At 36.7% G+C, this 21,021-nt stretch overlaps 1 protein-coding gene across 4 annotated transcripts in view; it reads left to right on the top strand.

Moving 5' to 3' along the window:
* The window catches only part of ADGB (androglobin), a 173,052-nt gene that overhangs the window by 7,545 nt on the left and 144,486 nt on the right, over window positions 1-21,021 (top strand). For all 4 annotated transcript variants that reach the window (XM_082730343.1, XM_082730345.1, XM_082730344.1 and 1 more), the window contains exon 2: window positions 19,764-19,926. In XM_082730343.1, the coding sequence (XP_082586469.1) occupies window positions 19,764-19,926 (163 nt within the window). The remainder of the gene's footprint in view (window positions 1-19,763; window positions 19,927-21,021) is intronic.

Genomic DNA, 21,021 nt, shown 5'->3' with positions numbered 1-21,021 from the left:
TGTGCTCTTTATAAATATCAGCTTTGCTGGTGGAAGGTGTCAGATCCTGGGAAGCGGGAGAAGCATAAGGTCCTCGTGTACTTTGACTCGGGACTGGAAAAGCAGATGCAGCTGCCTCTTCTTCAGCTCTCATTACTCCTCCTGTCTTTCCAGAGGGTTTAGCTGCCTCCCAGGGGAGCATGGGTCACTCCAGCTGAATCTCACCTCTCTTGCCCTTTCCCTGAGGTCTCTCTTCTCTCGGGCCTGCCCCTGCCTTGCTTGCTTGCTTCTGCCCCCCTGCATGAAGTCATTCTGCAGTGGTCTCACTCACCTGTCCTCTCACCGATTTGTCTCCTTTTTGATCATCTAAAACAGTCATTCCTGATTAAAGTGGACTAAATTAGCATCTGTGGTCCTTTTCATGTAATTGAGCTCAGGTTCAAGTGGACAAATCCACTCGGAGGTGGTCTATTGCTCCAGGTTAAATATGTCGAAAATGGAGTTCCTATTTTTTCTCTCCAATGTACGTATTTCCCGTGTGGTTCATTTTGAAGAATCTTATTACCATCCGCGCTGACCCTCTCGGACTCCAAAGTTCAGTCATGGTTGACTTTCCCCTGCCCAGCATCTGGTTCGTCCCTTTGTTCTTTTGATTTTACGTTCAAATTTCTTCTCTAGCCTGGCTCAACCTTCCTTTTCTTCCCTGTCATTTTCTAGTTTGGGTCTTTTGATAACTCCAGGTGGAACCGTTGAGAAAGCATTCCAACTTGTTGTTTTCTTCAGTCTAGTCCCAATCTTCTTTCTATGCCGTACTGTTGGTCACCTTCTCAACACACTATTCCACTAGCAGGATGTTCCTGCTTTACAAAAGAAAGACGGAAGGGAGGAAGGAAAAGAAGGAGGAAGAAGGCCTGGAACTAGCTGGCAGGGCCATAGCCCACTCCGACTCCTTCCTAGTCTCTGTTACCAGCCAAACACTAACACACGATGGACATCCTCCCACTTTTCTACCTCTGCGCCTTTCCCCATCCTCTCTTCTCTGCTTATGGTTGCTTTGGCCTTACCCCTGCCATTGTATGAATATCTTAAGACCTGCTTTTCCTTGCAGCCATCACGGATTGGCTAAATTAGAAATCATCTTCCTCCTCTTCTGTGCAGATAAAGCACTTAGTTTTTAACTTTTTTCAAGCCCTTTCAACTTTTGCCTTTGCGGTTTTCTTACTGGGTGTATTGATGCTCACTAATTTTAAGTTATTTGAGAACAGAAACTGAGTCTTAAGCCATCTTCATATTTACTCAAACACAATGTATTGGAAAAAAATGATGAACTTTAAAAATTTAGTATCCAATTAAATGATTTTAATAAAAGCAAGAGGATAAAAGGTCAGCACGATAACCTGGCTTTAACTATTTTTAATTGAAAATTTTTTTAAGATTGCAATTTGTTTCCTTACATATGTGAGGTTTCTAAAGAGTATGGCTCAGAATGTCCCAACCCAAATTAAGTCAGTTGTGTAATTGTGTTCATATTCTAATTCTTTCAGGGTATTAGCTGACACTACTTAAGAAGGCCTGCTGATTGCACAGTGGACAAATAAACAGCTTCCCACTATGACTAATATTGTGTCTTAACTCTGAACAGCATGCTTGAAGAAAAAAAATGGCAAAATTCCAGACCCTCATTTTATTGAAGTTTTAATCCCCACAGTGAAAATAATCTAATTAAAGCACATATAGGACTGTGTATATGTAAATCAGCTTCTGATTTTCTTTCTTTCTTTCTTTTTTGCTTAGAAGTTTCTAATAACTTTGTACCAGCTAAAGTTTTCTTTGAAGATTTTCAACTCTTAGACATTTTCTATTGTATTAATTATTCTTCTTAATTGATTTAAGAATTTTTAAAAAATCATTTTGTCATCTTTGCAAGGAATGTGATTAATGTGTTTTTAAGTTTTAAAAAATTATTTATTCATGTTTTATGAATAATTGGATTATAAAATACATTTTAATACAATTATGGATTACTTTCATTATATATAAAGATAGTTTTGACTTCTTCCCAATTCCAGATTATTCAGGATATTTAATTTATCAGGAATAGGTATACATGAAAAACAAAATATATAGACAAAATATATTTTATTGCACATAACTCAGTAATCAAATATATCATACAATATGGATTTAATTTTACTATGTATTATGACTCTAGGAACGGATAATATTGCTATCACGGTATGGTGTTCGGAATTTCCTTAATTTGCCTTTTATAATTCCCAGGCTTGTTTTCTTTTTATTTCTGAGATTAAGACCTGAGCCAAGATCAAGATTTGGATGTTTAACACACTGAGCCACCCAGACACCCCTCTTTCTCTTTCTTTTTTAAAAACAGGTTTATTTTTTAAAATTCTTTTTTTTTTTTTAAAGATTTTATTTATTTATTTGACAGACAGAGATCACAAGCAGGCAGAGAGGCAGGCAGAGAGAGAGAGAGGAGGAAGCAGGCTCCCTGCTGAGCAGAGAGCCCAATGCGGGACTCCATTCTGGGACCCCGAGATCATGACCCGAGCCGAAGGCAGCGGCTCAACCCACTGAGCCACCCAGGTGCCCCTATGTTTTAAAATTCTTAAAAAAGGATTTTATTTATTTATTTATTTGGCAGAGGGAGAGAGCACAAGTGGGGGGAGGGGCAGAGAAAGAGGCAGAAACAGACTCCCCACTGAGCTGGAAGACTGACAAGAGGTTGATCCCAGGAGCCTGGGATCATGACCTGAGCCAAAGGCAGACACCTAACTGACTGAGCCAGCCAGGCAACCCTAAAAACAGGTTTATTCATGTAAATCTGACATACAGAAAATTCCATGTATTTAAAGGATATATTTTGATAAGTTTTGAAGTACATCTACACACATGAAAATCCACATGATTAAGACAACAAAGACATTTACCTTTCAAAAAGGTTTTCATGATTTCTTGGTGACCCCTACCTTCTGTCCCTTCCTCACCCCAGTCTCCAGGAAACCACTCTTTTGTGTTCTGTTACTATAGATTAGTTTTAATTTTCCTAGAGTTTTATATAAATAGAATCATGTATACTCTCTGTGTGGTTTCTTTCATTCATTATATTTATTTTACTTTCATATTCTTTCATGTTGTTTCTAGCTGGTAGGGTAGAATTGGTATTATTTCTTCATTGAATATTTAGTAGACTTCACCAATGAAGCCATTTGGACCTGGACTTTTCTTTGTAGGGAAGTTTTTAATGACAAATTCACTTTCTTTAATAGACACAGGGATACTCAGTATCTCCAATCCAACCTCTGAGTTATTCTTAATTTATGTCCTTCAAGAAATTGTTCCATTTCATCTAAGTTATTGAATATATGGACTTAAGAGTTGTTTGTAGTATTTCTTTATTCTCCTTTTAATGTCTAGAATCATTAGTGATGGCCCACTTTGGCTTCTGATATTGGTAGTTTGTGTCTTTTGTCTTATATTCTGATCAATCTGACCAGAGTTTGATTAATTTTGATGATCTCAAAGAACTGGACTTTGGATTCATTGATTTTTCTCTATCATTTTTCTATTTCTATTGATTTGATATAATCTTAATTTTCTTGCTTTATTTAGTTTAGATTTTACCAGTTTAAGGTAGAAACTGAGTATATTGAAACTTTGACTCTTTCCTCATATAGGTTTTTTTGGCTATTATTTCTCCCTTATGTACTGCTTCAGTAGGATCCTGTAGATTTTAATGTTTTCTCCATCTTTATTCAGTTCAAATACTTTCTAACTCTTTTTTTGATTTCTCCTTTAACATATTGGTTAATCATAAGTGTTTTATTTCTGTTATATTTCTAGCTTAGAATTTTCCATATTTCTTCTGTGATTTCTAATGTAATTCCATTGGTCAGAGAAGATACTTTTTATAATTTGAATTCTTTTAAATTTGTTGAGACGTTCTATGTCTTAGATTGTGGTCCATCTTTATAAATATAATGTGTGTTCTTGAAAAGAATGTGCATCTTATTGTGATAAATGTTCTATAAATGTCAATTAGGTCAATTTTAATGGATATTGTTCTATATTGGATAGTGTTCTATATACTGTATCTTCTGCAGCCTTATTGATTTTCCATCTGGTATTTTTTTTTTTCTTCTACTTAAAGGCCTTCTTTTATCTTTTTATTGTGCTAAGGATTTTCTGCTGATGAATGCTTTCAGCTATTTATGTCAGGAAAAAAGTGTTTATGTCATTTTCACTTTTTAGAAATATTTTTGCTAGGTGTATAATTCTAGCTTGACAGATTTTTTTCCTTTTAATTTTTAAAAGATATTCCCCATTTATTTGAATTGTTTTTAAGAGAAATTGATTGTTTTCCTTTTTCTTTGTTCCTCTGCATGTAATATGTGTCTTTTTTTCCCTCCAGTTATTAGCACTTTTTTTTCAACAGAACTTTTGAGTCATTTGCTTATGTTGTACTTAAGCATGATATTCTTAATGTTTCTTGAGTTTCAGGCTTATTGAAATTCCTGAACTCGTGGATTTGTAGTTTGCATTTAATTTTTAAAAGTTTTGACCATAAATTCTTCCAATTTTTTTTCTTCCTCCGAGCCCTCCTTTGAGGACATAATCCCCAGATTGTTTGAAATTGTCCTAGAATTCACTGATGCTCTGTTTACTTTCAATTCATCTTCATGTTTCATTTTGGGTTATTTCTATTGCTATTGTTTTAAGTTCCTTAGTCTTCAGTATTTTTTTCTCAAACACTTTAGTTTCCATTTCAGGTATTTCAATCATTAAAAAAAAAATCTCATGTGTGTGAGAAACTACCCAAGGTCAAAGAAAAAAGTACTCAAAAAGATTGGAGGACTCACACAGAGCTAATTCTATTGTTATCATCCACAAAACCCAAAGTAAGTAGAAAGAAAGGAATAATAAAGATTAGAGAATAAATAAATGAAATAGAAAATAGAAAAACAATAAATAAAATCAATAAACCCCAAATTGGTTCTTTGAAAATATCAACAAAATTGACAAATGTTTAGCTAGGTTGAATAAGAAAAAAAAGAGGAAAAACTCAAATTACTAAAATCAGAAATGAAAGTGGGGACATCACTACCAGTTCTATACAAATAAAAAGGATAACAAGAGTTCTACAGACAATTGCATGCCAACAAATTAGATAACCCAGAAGAAGTGGACAAATTCCTAAAACTGCAAAATCTACCAGAATAACTCATGAAAAAACAGAAAATCTAAATAAGCTTGTAACTACTAAGGAAACTTAATCAGTAATCAAATATCAATATCTCTCAAAATGAAAGGCTTTGGACCTGATGGCTGCACTGATGAATTCCACCAAACACTGAAAGAAAATTTAATACCAATTTTTCCCAAACTTTCATGAAAAATTGAAGAGGAAGGAATATTTTCCAATTCATGCCATGAGGCCAGCATTACCCTGATAACAAAGCCAGCCAGAGACCAAAAACTTTTTTTTTAAATTTTTATTTAGTTATTTGACAGAGAGAGATCACAAGTAGGCAGAGAGGCAGGCAGAGAGAGAGGAAGGGAAGCAGACTCCCTGCTGAGCAGAGAGCCTGATGTGGGGCTCGATCCCAGGACCCTGAGCCAAAGGCAGAGGCTTAACCCACTGAGCCATCCAGGTGCCCCGAGACCAAAAACTTTTAAAGACATTGAGGCAAAGATCATCAACAAAATCATTGCAAACAGAATTCAGAGAGGTAGTGAAAAGAATATACACCCAGCCACGTGGGATTTATTCTTGGAATGCAAGAATGGTTTAATGTATGACAATAAATCAATATGATACACCATATAAACAGAATAAAGATAAAACCCACACAATTATCTCGATTAATTCAGAAAAAGCATTTGATGAAATTCAGTGCCCTTTCATAATAAAAACACTCAACAAGCCAGGAATAGAAGGAAAGTACCTCAACATAATAAAACCATACATGAAAAGTCCATGGAGGATATCATACTCAATTATGAAAAGCTAAAAGCATTTCTCCTGAGACAAGGAACAAGACAAGTGTGCTCACCTTCACCATTTCTGTTCAACATAGGACTAGAAGTACTAGCCAGAACAATTAGACAAGAAAAGAAAATAATTTAAATTGTAAAGGAGGAAGAAGGATTCTCTTTGCAGATGATATGATCTTACATGTAGGAAATGCTAAAGATTCCACAAAAAACCTGTTAGTACAATAAATTTATCAAAGTGGCAGGCTACAAAGTTCACAGCACATGAAAATCTGTTGCATTTCTATACATGGACAATGAACAATCTGAGAAGAAAATGACAAAAACAATATTTACAATAGCACCAAGAAGAATAAAATACTTAGGAACTAAACCAACAAAGGAGGTGAAGGACCTATACAATAGAAACTAAGCAACATTGCTGAAAGAAATTAAAGGCATAAAAAAAAATGGAAACACTTCCCATGTTCATGGATTGAAAGTCTTAATGACATTTTAATGTCATTACGATCCAAAGCAATCTACAGATTAAATGCAATTCCTATTAAAATATCAGTGATTTTTGTCTTTTGCAGAAATGGAAAAACTCACACTATAATATATATGGAATGGGTGACCCTCTGAAGATCTCAGCAGTTCTTTCTGTGAAGCTCTCTGTTTTAGTCTCTGTTGTAAACTCTAGCAGATCTGGTCTCCTCCAGACTCTCACCTCCTGTTCCTCTACTCAAGGAATCTGCTATGATATGCCTGGATGACCTCTTCTTGTACTGCAGCCCCAAATTCTCTCACAGACATAAACTGAGGGAGTTATAAGGCTCACCTCATTTGGTTCCTATTTTTTGAGAAGCACCATCCTTCATCACTTGATGTCTGCCTTGAAAACCAGTTTCATGTGTTTTGCTCAGGTTTTGGTTGCCTTAGGTGGGAAGATAAATTCAGTCCTCATTATTGCAACTGAAATGAATATGACATCTCTTAGGTTTGTTACCTAAATTTTACATTTTATTTCTAAATATTAAGATGGGAGGGTTTGAAGCAGTATTTAAAAATATATATTCACAAATAATATATTGCGGGTATGGGTACAATTCTTTCCCCAAAAGTTAAATCCTAAATTATATGTAATTGACAGTATATATTATCTCCTAAAATACTGGTTTTTGATATAGTAGAGACATCTTGTTATAAGAATTTTAATTAAAAGAACGCAACTTACAGATGTGATGGGGATCATCTTTAATCACATTTTCATAATAATTATCTTTGTGCTCATTTTTGAGTTGTATTGAAACTTCAGAGTTCCTCAAGCATTCTGTTTTAAAACTGATGGTCCATTATGGGTAAACATTACATACCATATATCTAAGAATAAAATGTTCATTTTTATACAATGGGCAAAGTGTTTATCTTTTTTTTTTAAGATTTTATTTATTTATTTGACAGAGAGAGATCACAAGTAGGCAGAGAGGCAGGCAGAGAGAGAGAGAGGAGGAAGCAGGCTTCCTGCTGAGCAGAGAGCCCGATGTGGGACTTGATCCCAGGACCCTGAGATCGTGACCTGAGCCAAAGGCAGCAGCTTAACCCACTGAGCTACCCAGGCGCCCCTAGCCTGTTTATTTTGTATTGCTTCCCAACCTAATTTCCCCGCTGTTTTATACTATATGCTCATGCAGTGCTGAAAAGCTCATAGTTCCCTGCACCCACTCTGCTATTTCTTGCCTCTTACTGTCTCTTATGGTCTTCTCTTTTCTTACTGATGCCCTTTCTGTTTTTACAACCTGGAAGATTTCTTGTTATCTTTCAAAACAGATTAGATGCTATTTATCTCCGGGAGTTTTTTCTAATTGCCTTACATTGGGCACAATGCCATCTGTGAATGTTTCCATCTCTGTGTATACCACATTATATTGACATCATCTGTTTACCTGTTTGAATTCTAAAATAAACTCAAGATTAGAGACATGTATTTATGAGTCTGTAACCCTATCATCAAGCACAGAGCTTGTCACAGAGCAGGTGTTCAATAAATGTTAGTTAAAAATAAGTGAACTGTTGGGTGAGTGAGATGCCTTTCTCATTCTAAAACAGTATTTTTCTTTAAAATGGTTTAGGCTCCAGACAGATTGGTTGATTTGATCTTTATGAAAAGAATTCTTCATTCTCAATTTCCCATCTACCTAAGGCAGAGTTTATACTGAGTTGTCTTCTAATATCAGGTCCACTCTTTGGCTCTTTCTCAGTTTGGAAGTTTTAAATTTTATCTCTTGAAGGGTCTTTGCAATGGCTTGAATATTTGTTAACCCTAAAATTTGTATATTGAAATCCTAATCCAAATGCAATGATGTTGGATATGGGCATCTGAGAGGCAATGAGGTCATGAGTGTGATGCTCTCATGAATAGGATTAGCATCTTTTTAAGAAGAGGACAGAGAGAGGGGCAGCTGGGTGGCTCAGTTGGTTAAGCATCTGACTCTTGGTTCTGGCTCAGGTCATGATCTCCTGGGTTGTGGGATGGAGTCCTGTGTGGGAGTGGGGAGTCTGCAAGATTCTCTCTGTCCCTCTGCCTATCCCCCAACTCGTGCATGCTCTCTCTCTCTCAAATAAATAAATAGATCTTAAAAGGAGAGGAAGAAGAAGAAGAAGGAGGAGGAGGAGGAGGAGGAGGAGGAGGAGAAGAAGAAGAGGAGGACAGAGAGCTATCTAGCTCTCTTTCTACCATGTGAGGACACAATGAGGATTTGGCCGTCTGCAACCCAGAGGATGTCTCTCATTAGAACTTGATCATACTAGCATCTTGATGTCAGACTTCTGGCCTCCAGAACTGTGAGGAATAAATTTCTGTTGTTTCTAAGTCATGCAATCCATGGTATTATGTTAGAGCAGCCCAAACTGATTAAGACAATCCTTATTTTAAAAACAGATTTATCTTCAAATACTTTCCTATCTAGTCTACAGTTACCATTATTCCTAAAGAAAAAAGAGGCACACTGTGCCCATCAGAATTCTCTTTCCCACCTCACTTATATTTGATAGTTTTTAAAAATAAAACTATTTTTAAATAGTTTTAAATATTTAAAAACTATTTTAAAGTTTTAAAAACCCAGAGTTATTGTAATCATTATTTGTTAGTAGGAAATATTTTTTAGAATTTTGCCAAAATATATTGACTAATTTGTTTGCCATTGCTATTTGTAGCCTACACTTTCAATCTAGGTTCATTTCCTGTTTTCCTTAGATAAATCCTTCAGTAAATATTTTTATAGGAATCTATTATGGTAAATTCACAATTTTAAATATTTTTAGATAATTTAAGATAAATGTTTCTACCTCACTTTTAAATAAGAGCTTAATTGGATCTTAATTTCAAGATTGACAGTTTTTTTACCTCAGCTTTGATGATACTGCTTCCTTATATTACTGTGACTGTGATTGCTGTTAGTTTGATAGTTTTTACATTTATTTCTTTGTGTAGATAGATACTTATTTATGTAGATAGATTTTCATCTTCATCATTTATCTACAATGTTAGTTGATATATCTAGAGGCAGATTTGAACCCCCTGACCTCCCATTTATCTTATGTTATTGCTTGATGTATTTTTTTCCATCTGAAGACATATCTTCCATCAATTCTGAAGATTTTTCAGCAGTCCCATTTCCAGATATTTCTCCCTACCCCCATCCTAACTATTTTATCTGTCTGCACCTTCTTTTAGGCATGCCCTGGAGTTCTTCAATCTATCCACATCCTTAGTTCACATTTTCTATCTATGCAAACATTTTATTTTATTTTATTTGTTTTATTTTATTTTTCAAGCTTTTATTTGTGTTCCATTTAGTTAACATACAGTGTAATATTCATTTCAGGTGTACAGTATAGTGATTCCATACTTCCAGAGAGCACCCCTTGCTCTTCAAAACAAGTGCCCTCCTTGGGCCCTGTCACCTATGTCACCCATCCCTCCACCCACCTACCTCCCCTCTGGTAACCATCACTTTGCTCTCTATAGTTAACAGTCTGTTTCAAACACTCGATTTAAAAAATTCTACCTTTTAAATCCCTAGTCCTCTCCTTTCTTTGGCTTTATTTAGTCTATTCTTTCAACAGCTGATGTTGTCATTGCTGCAATTTTCCAATCAATATGTCTTTGTTTATATTGATCTCGTTTTTTGTTTGTTTGCTTAATATCTTCTTGTGCTTGTTGCAAAGCAGAACATTCCCTCCTTTATCTTTTCAGTAATTCTAAACATTTAAATATCTCTTAAATTTGCTACATTATTCTCTTTTCTTGGGTGTGATTTTTTAAAAATTTATTTACTGACTGTCCTTTGTAATTTTAAATTTCTTTTTTTCCTTTTTAGTGTTAGTTTTTCGGTTTACATTTTTTAAATTTATTTTATTTTATTTTATTTTTATTTATTTATTTGACAGAGAGAGATCACAAGTAGGCAGAGAGGCAGGCAGAGAGAGAGAGAGGAGGAAGCAGGCTCCCTGCTGAGCAGAGAGCCCGATGCGGGACTCGATCCCAGGACCCTGAGATCATGACATGAGCCGAAGGCAGCGGCTTAACCCACTGAGCCACCCAGGCGCCCCTAAAGCATAACAGTATTCATTATTTTTGCACCACACCCAGTGCCCCATGCAGTCCTTGACCTCTATAATACCCACCACCTGGTACTCCAACCTCCCACCCCCCACCCCTTGAAAAACCCTCAGATTGTTTTTCAGAGTCCATAGTCTCTCATGGTTCACCTCCCCTTCCAATTTCCCCCAACTCCCTTCTCCTAACTCCCCATGTCCTCCATGCTATTTGTTATGCTCCACAAATAAGTGAAACCATATGATTTATTTCACTCAGCATAATCTCTTCTAATCCCGTCCATGTTGCTACAAAATTTGGGTATTCGTCCTTTCTGATGGAGGCATAATACTCCATAGTGTATATGGACCACATCTTCCTTATCCATTCGTCCATTGAAGGGCATCTTGGTTCTTTCCACAGTCTGGCGACCGTGGCCATTGCTGCTATAAACATTGGGGTACAGATGGCCCTTCTTTTCACTACATCTGTATCTTTGGGGTAAATACCCAGTAGTGCAATGGCAGGGTCATAGGGAAGTTCTATTTTTAATTTCTTGAGGAATCTCCACACTGTTCTCCAAAGAGGCTGCACCAACTTGCATTCCCACCAACAATGAAGAGAGTTCCCCTTTCTCCACATCCTCTCCAACACATGTTGTTTCTTGTCTTGCTAATTTTGGCCATTCTAACTGGTGTAAGGTGATATCTCAATGTAGGTTTAATTTGAATCTCCCTGATGGTTAGTGATGATGAACATTTTTTCATGTGTCTGATGGCCATTTGTATGTCTTTATTGGAGAAGTGTCTGTCCATATCTTCTGCCCATTTTTTGATATGCTTGTCTGTTTTGTGTGTGTTGAGTTTGAGGAGTTCATTATAGATCCTGGATATCAACCTTTTGTCTGTACTGTCACTTGCAAATATCTTCTCCCATTCCGTGGGTTGCCTCTTTGTTTTCTTGACTGTTTCCTTTGCTGTGCAGAAGCTTTTGATTTTGATGTAGTCCCAAAAGTTCATTTTTGCTTTTGCTTCCTTTGCCTTGGAGACATATCTTGAAAGAAGTTGCTGTGGCTGATATCAACGAGATTACTGCCTGTGTTCTCCTCTAGGATTTTGATGGATTCCTGTCTCACGTTGAGGTCTTTTGTAGGTATTTTAAACTCATGTAAACTGTTCTTTGCCATGTGATTGGGATGGTTTTCCAGAATAAGTCAGTCCCTACCCATTGCAACATCCTGTTGTGATAGACTACTGAAAAGGATAGGGCAGTTGTTACAATATTGAAATACTTCCTTATCAGTTGACAAATAGCCACTTTTTTGAGGTTTCCAAAGAATCTTTTGGACTCTGACCTCTCTGAAAACCTCATGACCTATTCATAATTTAGTTACTAATTGATTAAGGGACCAGTAGAGGGTCTCTAGCACACTGTTCTAGCACACACACAGTATAAAATTTTTCTGATTAGAGGTGCATTTTTGTATTACCCTGCTCCCACTCAAGTCTTAGCATTGGGAGGTTGAAGGCTTTTCTCCCATGTGGGAAGTGCTATCCCACCCACCCATATCCATTTTTTTTTTTCTATAGCCAACCTATTTCCTCTTAGAATCATAAGAAAGTGGCACATTGCCTGTTATGCCATAAACTATAGGAGGAGTTATACCAGCCCAAGTTCAAAGTTAGAAGCTCATGAGTAGCTCTAGCTACGTGATTATTCATGAATCGTATTTCTGATCTCTTGACACTTACAGGGTAAACTTTGCTTTTTTTTCAAAATGGACTTAGAGACTTTTAAGCTTGGACTACCACTGTTCAAATCTAATTCCAGTACCTACTTGCAGATTGCACTATCTCAACTCCCTATGCACCCCTACAGGTTCTTTCTAATTAGTGCATTGACTTCTTTTTTAAACTGAGATATAATTTGCATATAATATTATATTAGCTCAGGTGTACCACATAATGATTTGATATTTGTAGATACTGAGAAGTGATCACCACAGTTAAGTCTGGTTAACATCTATCATCACACATAGTTAACAAATTTTTTTTTCTTCTGATGAGAATTTTTGATCTGCTCTCTTACCAACTTTCAAATATTCAATACAATATTATTAACTATAATCATCATGCTGTACATTACATTCTGCATGACTTAGTTATTTTATAATTGGAAGTTTTTACATCTTGACACCTGCACCCATTTTGCCCCTCTCCTTCCTACCTCTGCAAACACTCATTCACATTTTTCAATGTCTTTTAATCATGATCAGTTCATTTCAGTCACAAATATATATATGGGATTAATAGGTATATTAGTTCCATATATATAAGATATATATATATATATGTATTTTATATATAATCATCTTAACAACTCTAAACCTATTGCTTATTTAATATATCATTTTTGTGTCAGACTATTCTGTCCAACCTGATCTGCTGTTATAAATTTGCTTCCTTTCTACTGTTGCTTCTCTTTTCCCCAGGAGCATCTTTATATTTTATGTATCTACTCTGGAAATCAGCCCGTTGTCTGGCTCTGTGGAATTTTTTTCTCCCTCTAAGCATCAGTTTCCTTTAAAATATCATTTGGCATTTTGAATGCACAGGCTTGATGTTATAAACATTCTTCATTGACATTAAGTTTTTTAAAAAATAATAAATTTCCATAAATATGCTTTGTCTACAGATTTCTAGCCTCTCCTAAAAGTGTGGGTGAGACTTCCTCTATCTCAATAGCATATTTAGACTCACTGTGTAGAAGGGAGTATTTAGTCATATATTCTTTTTTTTTTTTTTTTTTTAGTCATATATCTGAGGATATGTTTATCTTTCAAATCTCTTATACAGCTTATAATTTTAATGGATTGCTAGTACTTGGGTATGTTGCTATGCGAATAAAATAACTCCGGGTACCCCTGATACTTTAGCGTGTCAGGTGTGATTTCTCTGCACCTATGAGTTTTCCTAGAATTTGGCACTTTTTATCTCCCAGTATTACCAGTTCACAAATCTTCAAAAGTCCTGAGCTACTTCTGCGTTTAAAGATTAGCTTGTTCTCAGAATTGATGAGACCAGGAATAGTGTACTTTGAGTGTCTGAGGGTCTCAGCTATCCCATAGCAGCACATACATTCTGGCAATGAGTGTCAAAGGCACACTGGGCTGACTGTTTCAAAAATAACACATCTGAATCAAATCTACTGTATATTTGACATTGGGCCATATTTTACTATTGTTTATATTATGTGAGTAACACTAGAAGTGAGCTATGGAGCTGGTATGAAATGCCTCAAATGAGAGTATTTTTTAAGTGATCTTCAACACAGACAGAATCAAATTTGATATGTTTACAAGAGAAGTAGGCCAATTAGTGATAAAGCTTAATAGTTTAAGGGAGGAAAAGCCAGAACATTCATTTACACTTGACAGAAAGAAGAGGAGAGCAAAACATCATCTCAGCAGAGCCTTTATTTCTTTTAAGAAATTAGATCCTCCCCTTACAAAAACAGCTTTTAAGGAGACTGAGCTTCCTGAATGAGTTAAATTTTATCATGATTTTGTTGGCTACATAGTCATGGATTTCTTTTTATCTCTACAGTTGTACCAAAACTGAATAAAGCAGAGGTACTCTTAGTTTACTATTTTATGCCTTTGTTTTCCTATTAATATTTTGAAAAATTTTCCTTTCTTCCTGAAAACTATTCTAATCATCCTTCTGTCACCTTTTCTTAGATGCTTCTTAGAAATACTCCTTTACAATGGATATATTCTTAGACTTTCTTTTCCAGCAACATAGTGGATTAAGACAAAAAACAAAACAAAGAACAAAAACAAAAACCTAATACTTATAAATGCCTACCTAAAGAAATAAAAAATCTTCAGGATCCAGAAATGAGGAGGGAACTGAAAGTCAGGATATTTTAACTCTAAGCTGAGACTCCAGTTTCCCTGGGGAAGGCTTAGCAGCCTTACGAAAGTAGACTCTTTTGTTTTAACATATATAGGACAAATGATGAAAGGGAGTGCTCCAACCTTGGACGAAGGCATGACTTTCCAAAAGTTTAATTCTTTTTAAAAGGTGAATAAGAAAAATCTGCCTTATAATCTTAGATTATAAGCTTTTCTATGCTTAGTGTCTGGCTGGAAAATAAAAAAATCTTCCTTGAGAAATGGAAATCTTGGGATTGAGACTCTGGTAGGTTTGAGATCTGATTTTAAAGTACTTATGGGTTCCTGGATGCCTTCTTTATTTGGGATTTCCGAAAGAAGAAAATTCCATATTAACATTGAAAAAGCATTCTTTCAATACAGGATTGCCTTGGGGAAATGGGATTGGAGAAAAAGAACACCCTGATAAGGATGGGATCATAATAGAAGTGTCCTGAAACATGAGAATATACCAAAAACAAACAAAAAAAAAAAATCCCAAAACAAGAAACAAACAAAAACAATAAAAATCACAAGAAAGAAAAAAGAATCAAGTGTCAAAGACTCAAGATAGTAAAAAGTAATGTATAAGTAAATTACCACGTGTAATGATATAATGATTTATAATGCTAAAAGTCATAAAAGAAGAAATCCAAACCCTAAAAAAATAATTATACCCTTTATATTTGTCAATGTTAACAATCAATGCTAGCTACACTATCAAAGAAGCAAGTAGGAAGTAATCAATGTTAGCTACAATACCAGATAAACCCCAGATCACACAGCAAAGGATATTTCTCATTTATATTAGAGTTTGATTGGGAATTTAGGAGTGGCCTTCCATGTGCTAAATAAGGATTTTTGGCTCTTTCCATCTTGTGGCGTTACTGATGAGGGAACAGAAGGCAAGCTGAGGACAAAGCAGAAGCTGACACCCCACAACACCCCCCAAGCCCCAGATGGTATCTGTGTGACATTTCTCATGCACTCTTGGCTCCCTAAAGCTATAGAAAGGAAAAACAAATAGTTAACTTATAGAGATCACATTCCTGCAAGTCTCCCTCGGTTTACAAATGTCTTAGCAATCTATAAGAACAAAGCACTTCCATCAATAACCTAGCTTTGAAGGAAGAAGGAAATGTAGATACAATTAAACGTTCTTATAACCTGCAGCCCATTGACAGATACTTGAAGCAGGCAGAGTGTAATGTTCCTCCAGGAAGCTTCCAACTATCCTAACATTAATGCCTTGCTGGTGGGGGGGGGGACAACTTTAACTTGACAACAGCAAGGCCTCAGGTATCCTGTGAGTCTTCTTTAACATATGAAAATTCTTTTGAAACCCCCATGTTCCCTACCTCCCCCAACTCCCAAGTATATAAGCAGCCACACCTCACAACCCTGGTGCAACAGCTCTTTCTGCCCACGGGTCCTGTCCCAGTGCTTTCATAAAACCACCGTTTTGCACCTAAGATGTCTCAAGAATTCTTTCTTGGTCATCAGCTCCAGACTTCACCCCACTGAACCTCACCTATATTCCAAAACCCCACGAATTACCATTTCCCAAGATCTTCTCTGAAGGATTGAGCATGCAGACAAGTATATCATAGGATGTTTTGTGAGCCTAGAGGTAGGATACAAATATCTCCCTATACATGCTATTGTCTAAAACACCACCACAAAGTACCAGCCAAACTGCAAAGGACTGGGAAATATAAGAAATGAGGAACAGGACTAGTGAGCCACCTGATCAACCTTTACCTATTCATAAAACCTTGAAACAGTCCTAATTAGAAATGTTAGAAGTAGTATGTCAAGACATTCGTTCTTTTATTTCATGTAAATAGATGGCAGAGAGGGAGACAGATTTCTTATGTTATCCAGGCATTGTTTTAATTGCTGGAGATAGAAGGAGTGAACAAAAAACCCATGGATCCTACTCCTGTGAAGCTTACAAAGCCTACCTGTGGAAACACACAAGCACCAAAAGATTAGTGAGAGAACCATCAAGTGCTATCAAAATGAAGCAATATGAAAGGAGGCAGAGGGGTTGCTATTCTAGATAGGATGTTCGAGAAAGTTCCTCCCACCCCCTGCCCCAGAAGGTGAAATTTGAGAAAGACCTTTCACCTTCTTGTTGTTAAATTCAACATTTATTTGTTCATATTTCATTCTGTTGATTAGCAGCATTTGGATCTGCTGAGCATTCTCTTACTTAAAAAAAATGTTTTACTTGACTTTTAAGGCATAACCCTCTACTGTTTTATTTCTGTTTCTTTTTCTTATTGCTGCTATAATAAAATACCACAAACTTAGTGGCTTAAACAGTACAAAACTATTATTGTGCAATTCTCGAGGTCTGAAGTCCAAAATGGGTCTCACTGAGCTAACGTGAAGGAACCAACAGGGCTGCCTTCCTCTCTAGAGGCTCGCAGAGAGAATCCATTTCCTTGCCTTTTTCAGCTTCAAGAAGCTGCTCACTCTCTTGGGCATGTGGCCTCCTCCTTCTGTCTTCAGAACCCAACAGTTTTGCATTTTTCTATTCATTCTTCTGGAGTAAAATCTCCCTCTGACGACTTCTGTCTCCCTCCACTTTTGAGAACACATGTGACTGCACTGAACCCATGCAGACACCAGGATAACCTCCCATCTCAAATACTTAAAGTTGTCTACAAACCATCTCTTGCCAGGAAAGGTAACCTATCCCCCAGTTCAGAAATTCGGGTGTGGACATGGGTGGCTGGAGGAGCGAGAGGTGGGGGAGGGGGAGGATGCATTATTCTGTCCCCCACACTCACAGACTGCTTTTCTCAGTTTTCTTCCTACTATTTCTGACTTTTCACTTGGAGTATCAGAGCAGGCATACAGCTGTACTGATAGTCAGAATACTGAAATATTTTAATATTGATTGTGGAATAACCTTAACAATAACATTACCAATAACCCTGAGCCCTAGACATTTCTGTCTTCTGCTTGCCCTGAGCCCATGACCCATCCCGAAGACCTCATACTCCTGACCCTGCGACTCAAATAAATAATGTCTAACATAACGAGGCTTTAAGGTTTGGTCAATTGCTCACCGGTTGTTAGGTGTCTTGAATAGCTTTAAGTCTTAATAGCTTGAAGTCTTAAGACCATCTAAACGCCGATGACTCCAATTTTCATTTTAGACTGATTCTTTCTCCCAAAGCCTTAGAATCCTATGTCTAACTAACTATTCAACATCACCACAAATATGTGATAAACACAGCTCATTTACAAGTGAAATGCTGCTTTACTCTTTACCTCTGTTTTGCCCAAACCCATAGTCTTCTGTCTTGCAGGAAACATCAGTTCAATCTATGGGCTTTCTCTTAAAAACGGGGGCCTCTCTCTTGCTGCCTCACCATCAGCAACCTGGTTCACATCACCATCCGCTCTCACCTGTTATTTCAGCGCCTTCTAAATTCTCTCTCTTGTTCCCTTTGCCCTTTTCTCAACATAGCCGCAGGCATGAATGTTTATAAACGTCCCTGCTCAAAACTCTCCTCCGGCTTCCTTTCTCACCTAGGGAAATCGATGTCTTTCCTTTGGCTTACATCACCTTTATAATCTCTGCATCTCCTGTTCCCTCTCTGAAATTATCTCCTTTTACTTTCCTTCAGCCCCACTGATCTCTTTATTCTTCAGATAAGCCAGGATGCGCTCCGCATCTGGAAGACTGCCATGCGGCTTGTACTTGCCAGTTCCGGTCTCCAGAGCAGCCTTCCCCGGATCCACACCGCTCGATCCTTCATGTTCTTTCCCCATTGAGTGAACGATTACCCTATGATGGAGTGCTTTCCTTAACCACTGTATTAAAATTGTGTACCTTAACTCTTCAGTTCCCCCTTCCTATTTTATGATTCCCCCTAATTTTTCACTTTCTAATGCATTCTATATTTTAGTTAATTTATCCTGTGATTTTATGTTTCTACCCAGTAGAATATGAACTCTATAAAGGTAGAGATTCTTGTCCGGTTTGTTCACTGCCTATCCAAGGGTCTAGAGCAGGGTTGTAGTCATTCATAGTTAAAACTCAAAAAGTTAAATGAGACACGTATTTTAGACTTTAAAGGTTACAATAATAAAAAAAAAGGCAAAAGTCAAGGTTTAGAGATATAGAATTGCAACACAATAATGAGTGTATAAAACAAGTCCAACTTCTCTGTAGATAATTAGTGAAAATATATCACAAACTTAAATATGCATATATTTGGGTACTTTACGTTCTCTTATTAAAATCTATCCTAAAAAAAGAATTAATAAGGAATGCAAAGATTTGGGAATAAGGAAAGCCTCTAAACTCTTGTTTATAATAGTGGAAAAAGGGGTACCTTGGTGGCTCAGTTAGTTAAGAGTATGTCTTTAGCTCAGATTATGATCCCGGGGTCCTGGGATCGAGCCCCGTGTTGGACTTACTGCTCAGGTGGGGAGCCTGCTTCTCCCTGTCCCTCTGCCTCTCCTCCTGCTTGTGCTTTCTCTCCCTCCCCCTCTGTGTCAAATAAATAAATAAAATGTTTAAAAAATATGAAATAGTGAAAAAAATTTTAAATCAAAACATTCACGTTTTTAAATACAGAAACTTAGACAAAAAGAAGTATATTTATACAATGGAACAGTATACAATCATTAAATTTGTATTTAGATAAATTCTCATCGACGTAGGAACTATTTATGATATGCTGGTAAATGGAAATAAACAGTCTATAAAGAGAATGTGCTAAATGATGCTATTTTTGAAGAAGAAATGTATATCTTTGGACACTTGTTAACGATGTGGTTTATAGAATGGAGTGGGAATGTCTTTCCTACTTACCTAATCTTTAAAAAAAATTTATTTTAAAATAACGATCACATAGCACACTTATACTGGGAAAAATCAAAATTACATTCATCGTGATCTTCAGAAAGCCATTAATATTATACGTGCAAAGGATTTTAAGTGTGAATTGTATATAAATATGCCCCTTCATGGCATTTTATGTGTTTATGATGAATGTCCTACATTAGTAAGTAGGGCCTAAGGCTCAAAATTGGTTTACAGAATAATCTCTTCAGGTATTTTAGTTTCTTTGAACCCTAACCTGTGGAAGCTATCTGGCTACAGGTAACAACGATTGAAAAATGTCTTTAACATGACTGCTGACAAGACCATTAAAGTCAAACCATGCAATGAACCCAATATTTTACCTCAGAGATTTGACTTAAAACTAACCCATCTCCCTGCTCTGTTTCTAGTCAGTACTACTTGGGCAGTAGCGCGCAGCCTAGTTCCGTGGAGCAGAAGAAGGGGAAGTTCCCAATCTGGCCGGAATGGAGCGAGGCTGACGTCAATGCAGAGAAGTGGGACGCAGGCAAAGGTGGAAAAGAAAAGGACAAAGCAGGAAAAAGCCCTCTATTTGTAAGTCCGCTGGAATGTGACTAGAGGTCATTTTAGTCCTAATGTAATAGTAGCATAAGATGTGTTAACATGGGAGAGTGCTCATTCTTCTCCAGAGGCTCCCTTCAAGCGAGAAATTTTGTCTTTGTCCACCTGTCTCCCTCCATCCTAGCCTGTCTTTCCAAGCCTAAGACCTGGGCTTTGCTAATTCCATTTGAGTAAGAAAAGGGGAGAGATGATCAGAGGGTCATAATGAAATAAAGGGGAAATTGATAGAACAAGTCAGATAGTAGATTTTGGGCAGGGTTGGGAACAAGGCATTTCGAGTAGTTTAGAAAATGAAAGCCCCAGCAGACCTGTGAACTGTTACCTAGTGATGATAGGAGATTTTTTTTTTTTTAATTGTTACTGTTACTGAGATAAAGATTGAATCTCTTAATATTGCCCCCCTGAAGATATTTGGGGAAGGATTTCAGGTACTCTTTGTTTATCTATGGCCATTGAAACATGATGGGATTGGAGCTGAGAACAGTGTGCTTACATTTTCCAAGTATATTATCTTAGGTTCTTTTGCCTTTTTAAAAATGTTTACTCTATTTCTAAAGACTTCTTTTTGAGGGTATGAGTCTGGGTTGCATTTTAAATATGACCCTTTGGGGCATCTGGGTGGCTCAGTCAGTGAAGTGTCTTCCTTTGGTTCAGGTCATGATCCCGGGGTCCTCCCATGGAGCCCAGCATCAGGCACCCTGCTCACTGCTCAGCTCACTGTCTGCCGCTCCCCCTGCTGGTGCACGTGCTCTCTCTCTCTCTCTCTCTCTCAAATAAATAAAGAAAATCTTAAAAAAAATTTAAAAAAAATGACCCATTTATTTGGTGCAACAATTCATTTAACCAAAATGTTTATGAAACACAATGCAGTTTCAAAACACAAACAAAATTGCCAGAATGACCATGATGAACTCTGGGGTGTTTATTTGCATCAAGAGCTCTGGAAGGGTTCTTATTAGCAATTATATTTTGTTCACAAAATGCAGAAGTATAAACTGCATAATTCATTACAGTAATTTGTTTACAAAAGATAACAAATGTAACTAATTGCTGATTCTGTTAGTACCT

The sequence above is a fragment of the Mustela nivalis genome (genome assembly GCF_964662115.1).
Source record: "Mustela nivalis genome assembly, chromosome: 5".
Lineage (NCBI taxonomy): Eukaryota > Metazoa > Chordata > Mammalia > Carnivora > Mustelidae > Mustela > Mustela nivalis.
Note: the sequence above shows the minus strand (reverse complement) of the source record. Positions and strands in the feature narration are given on the sequence as shown.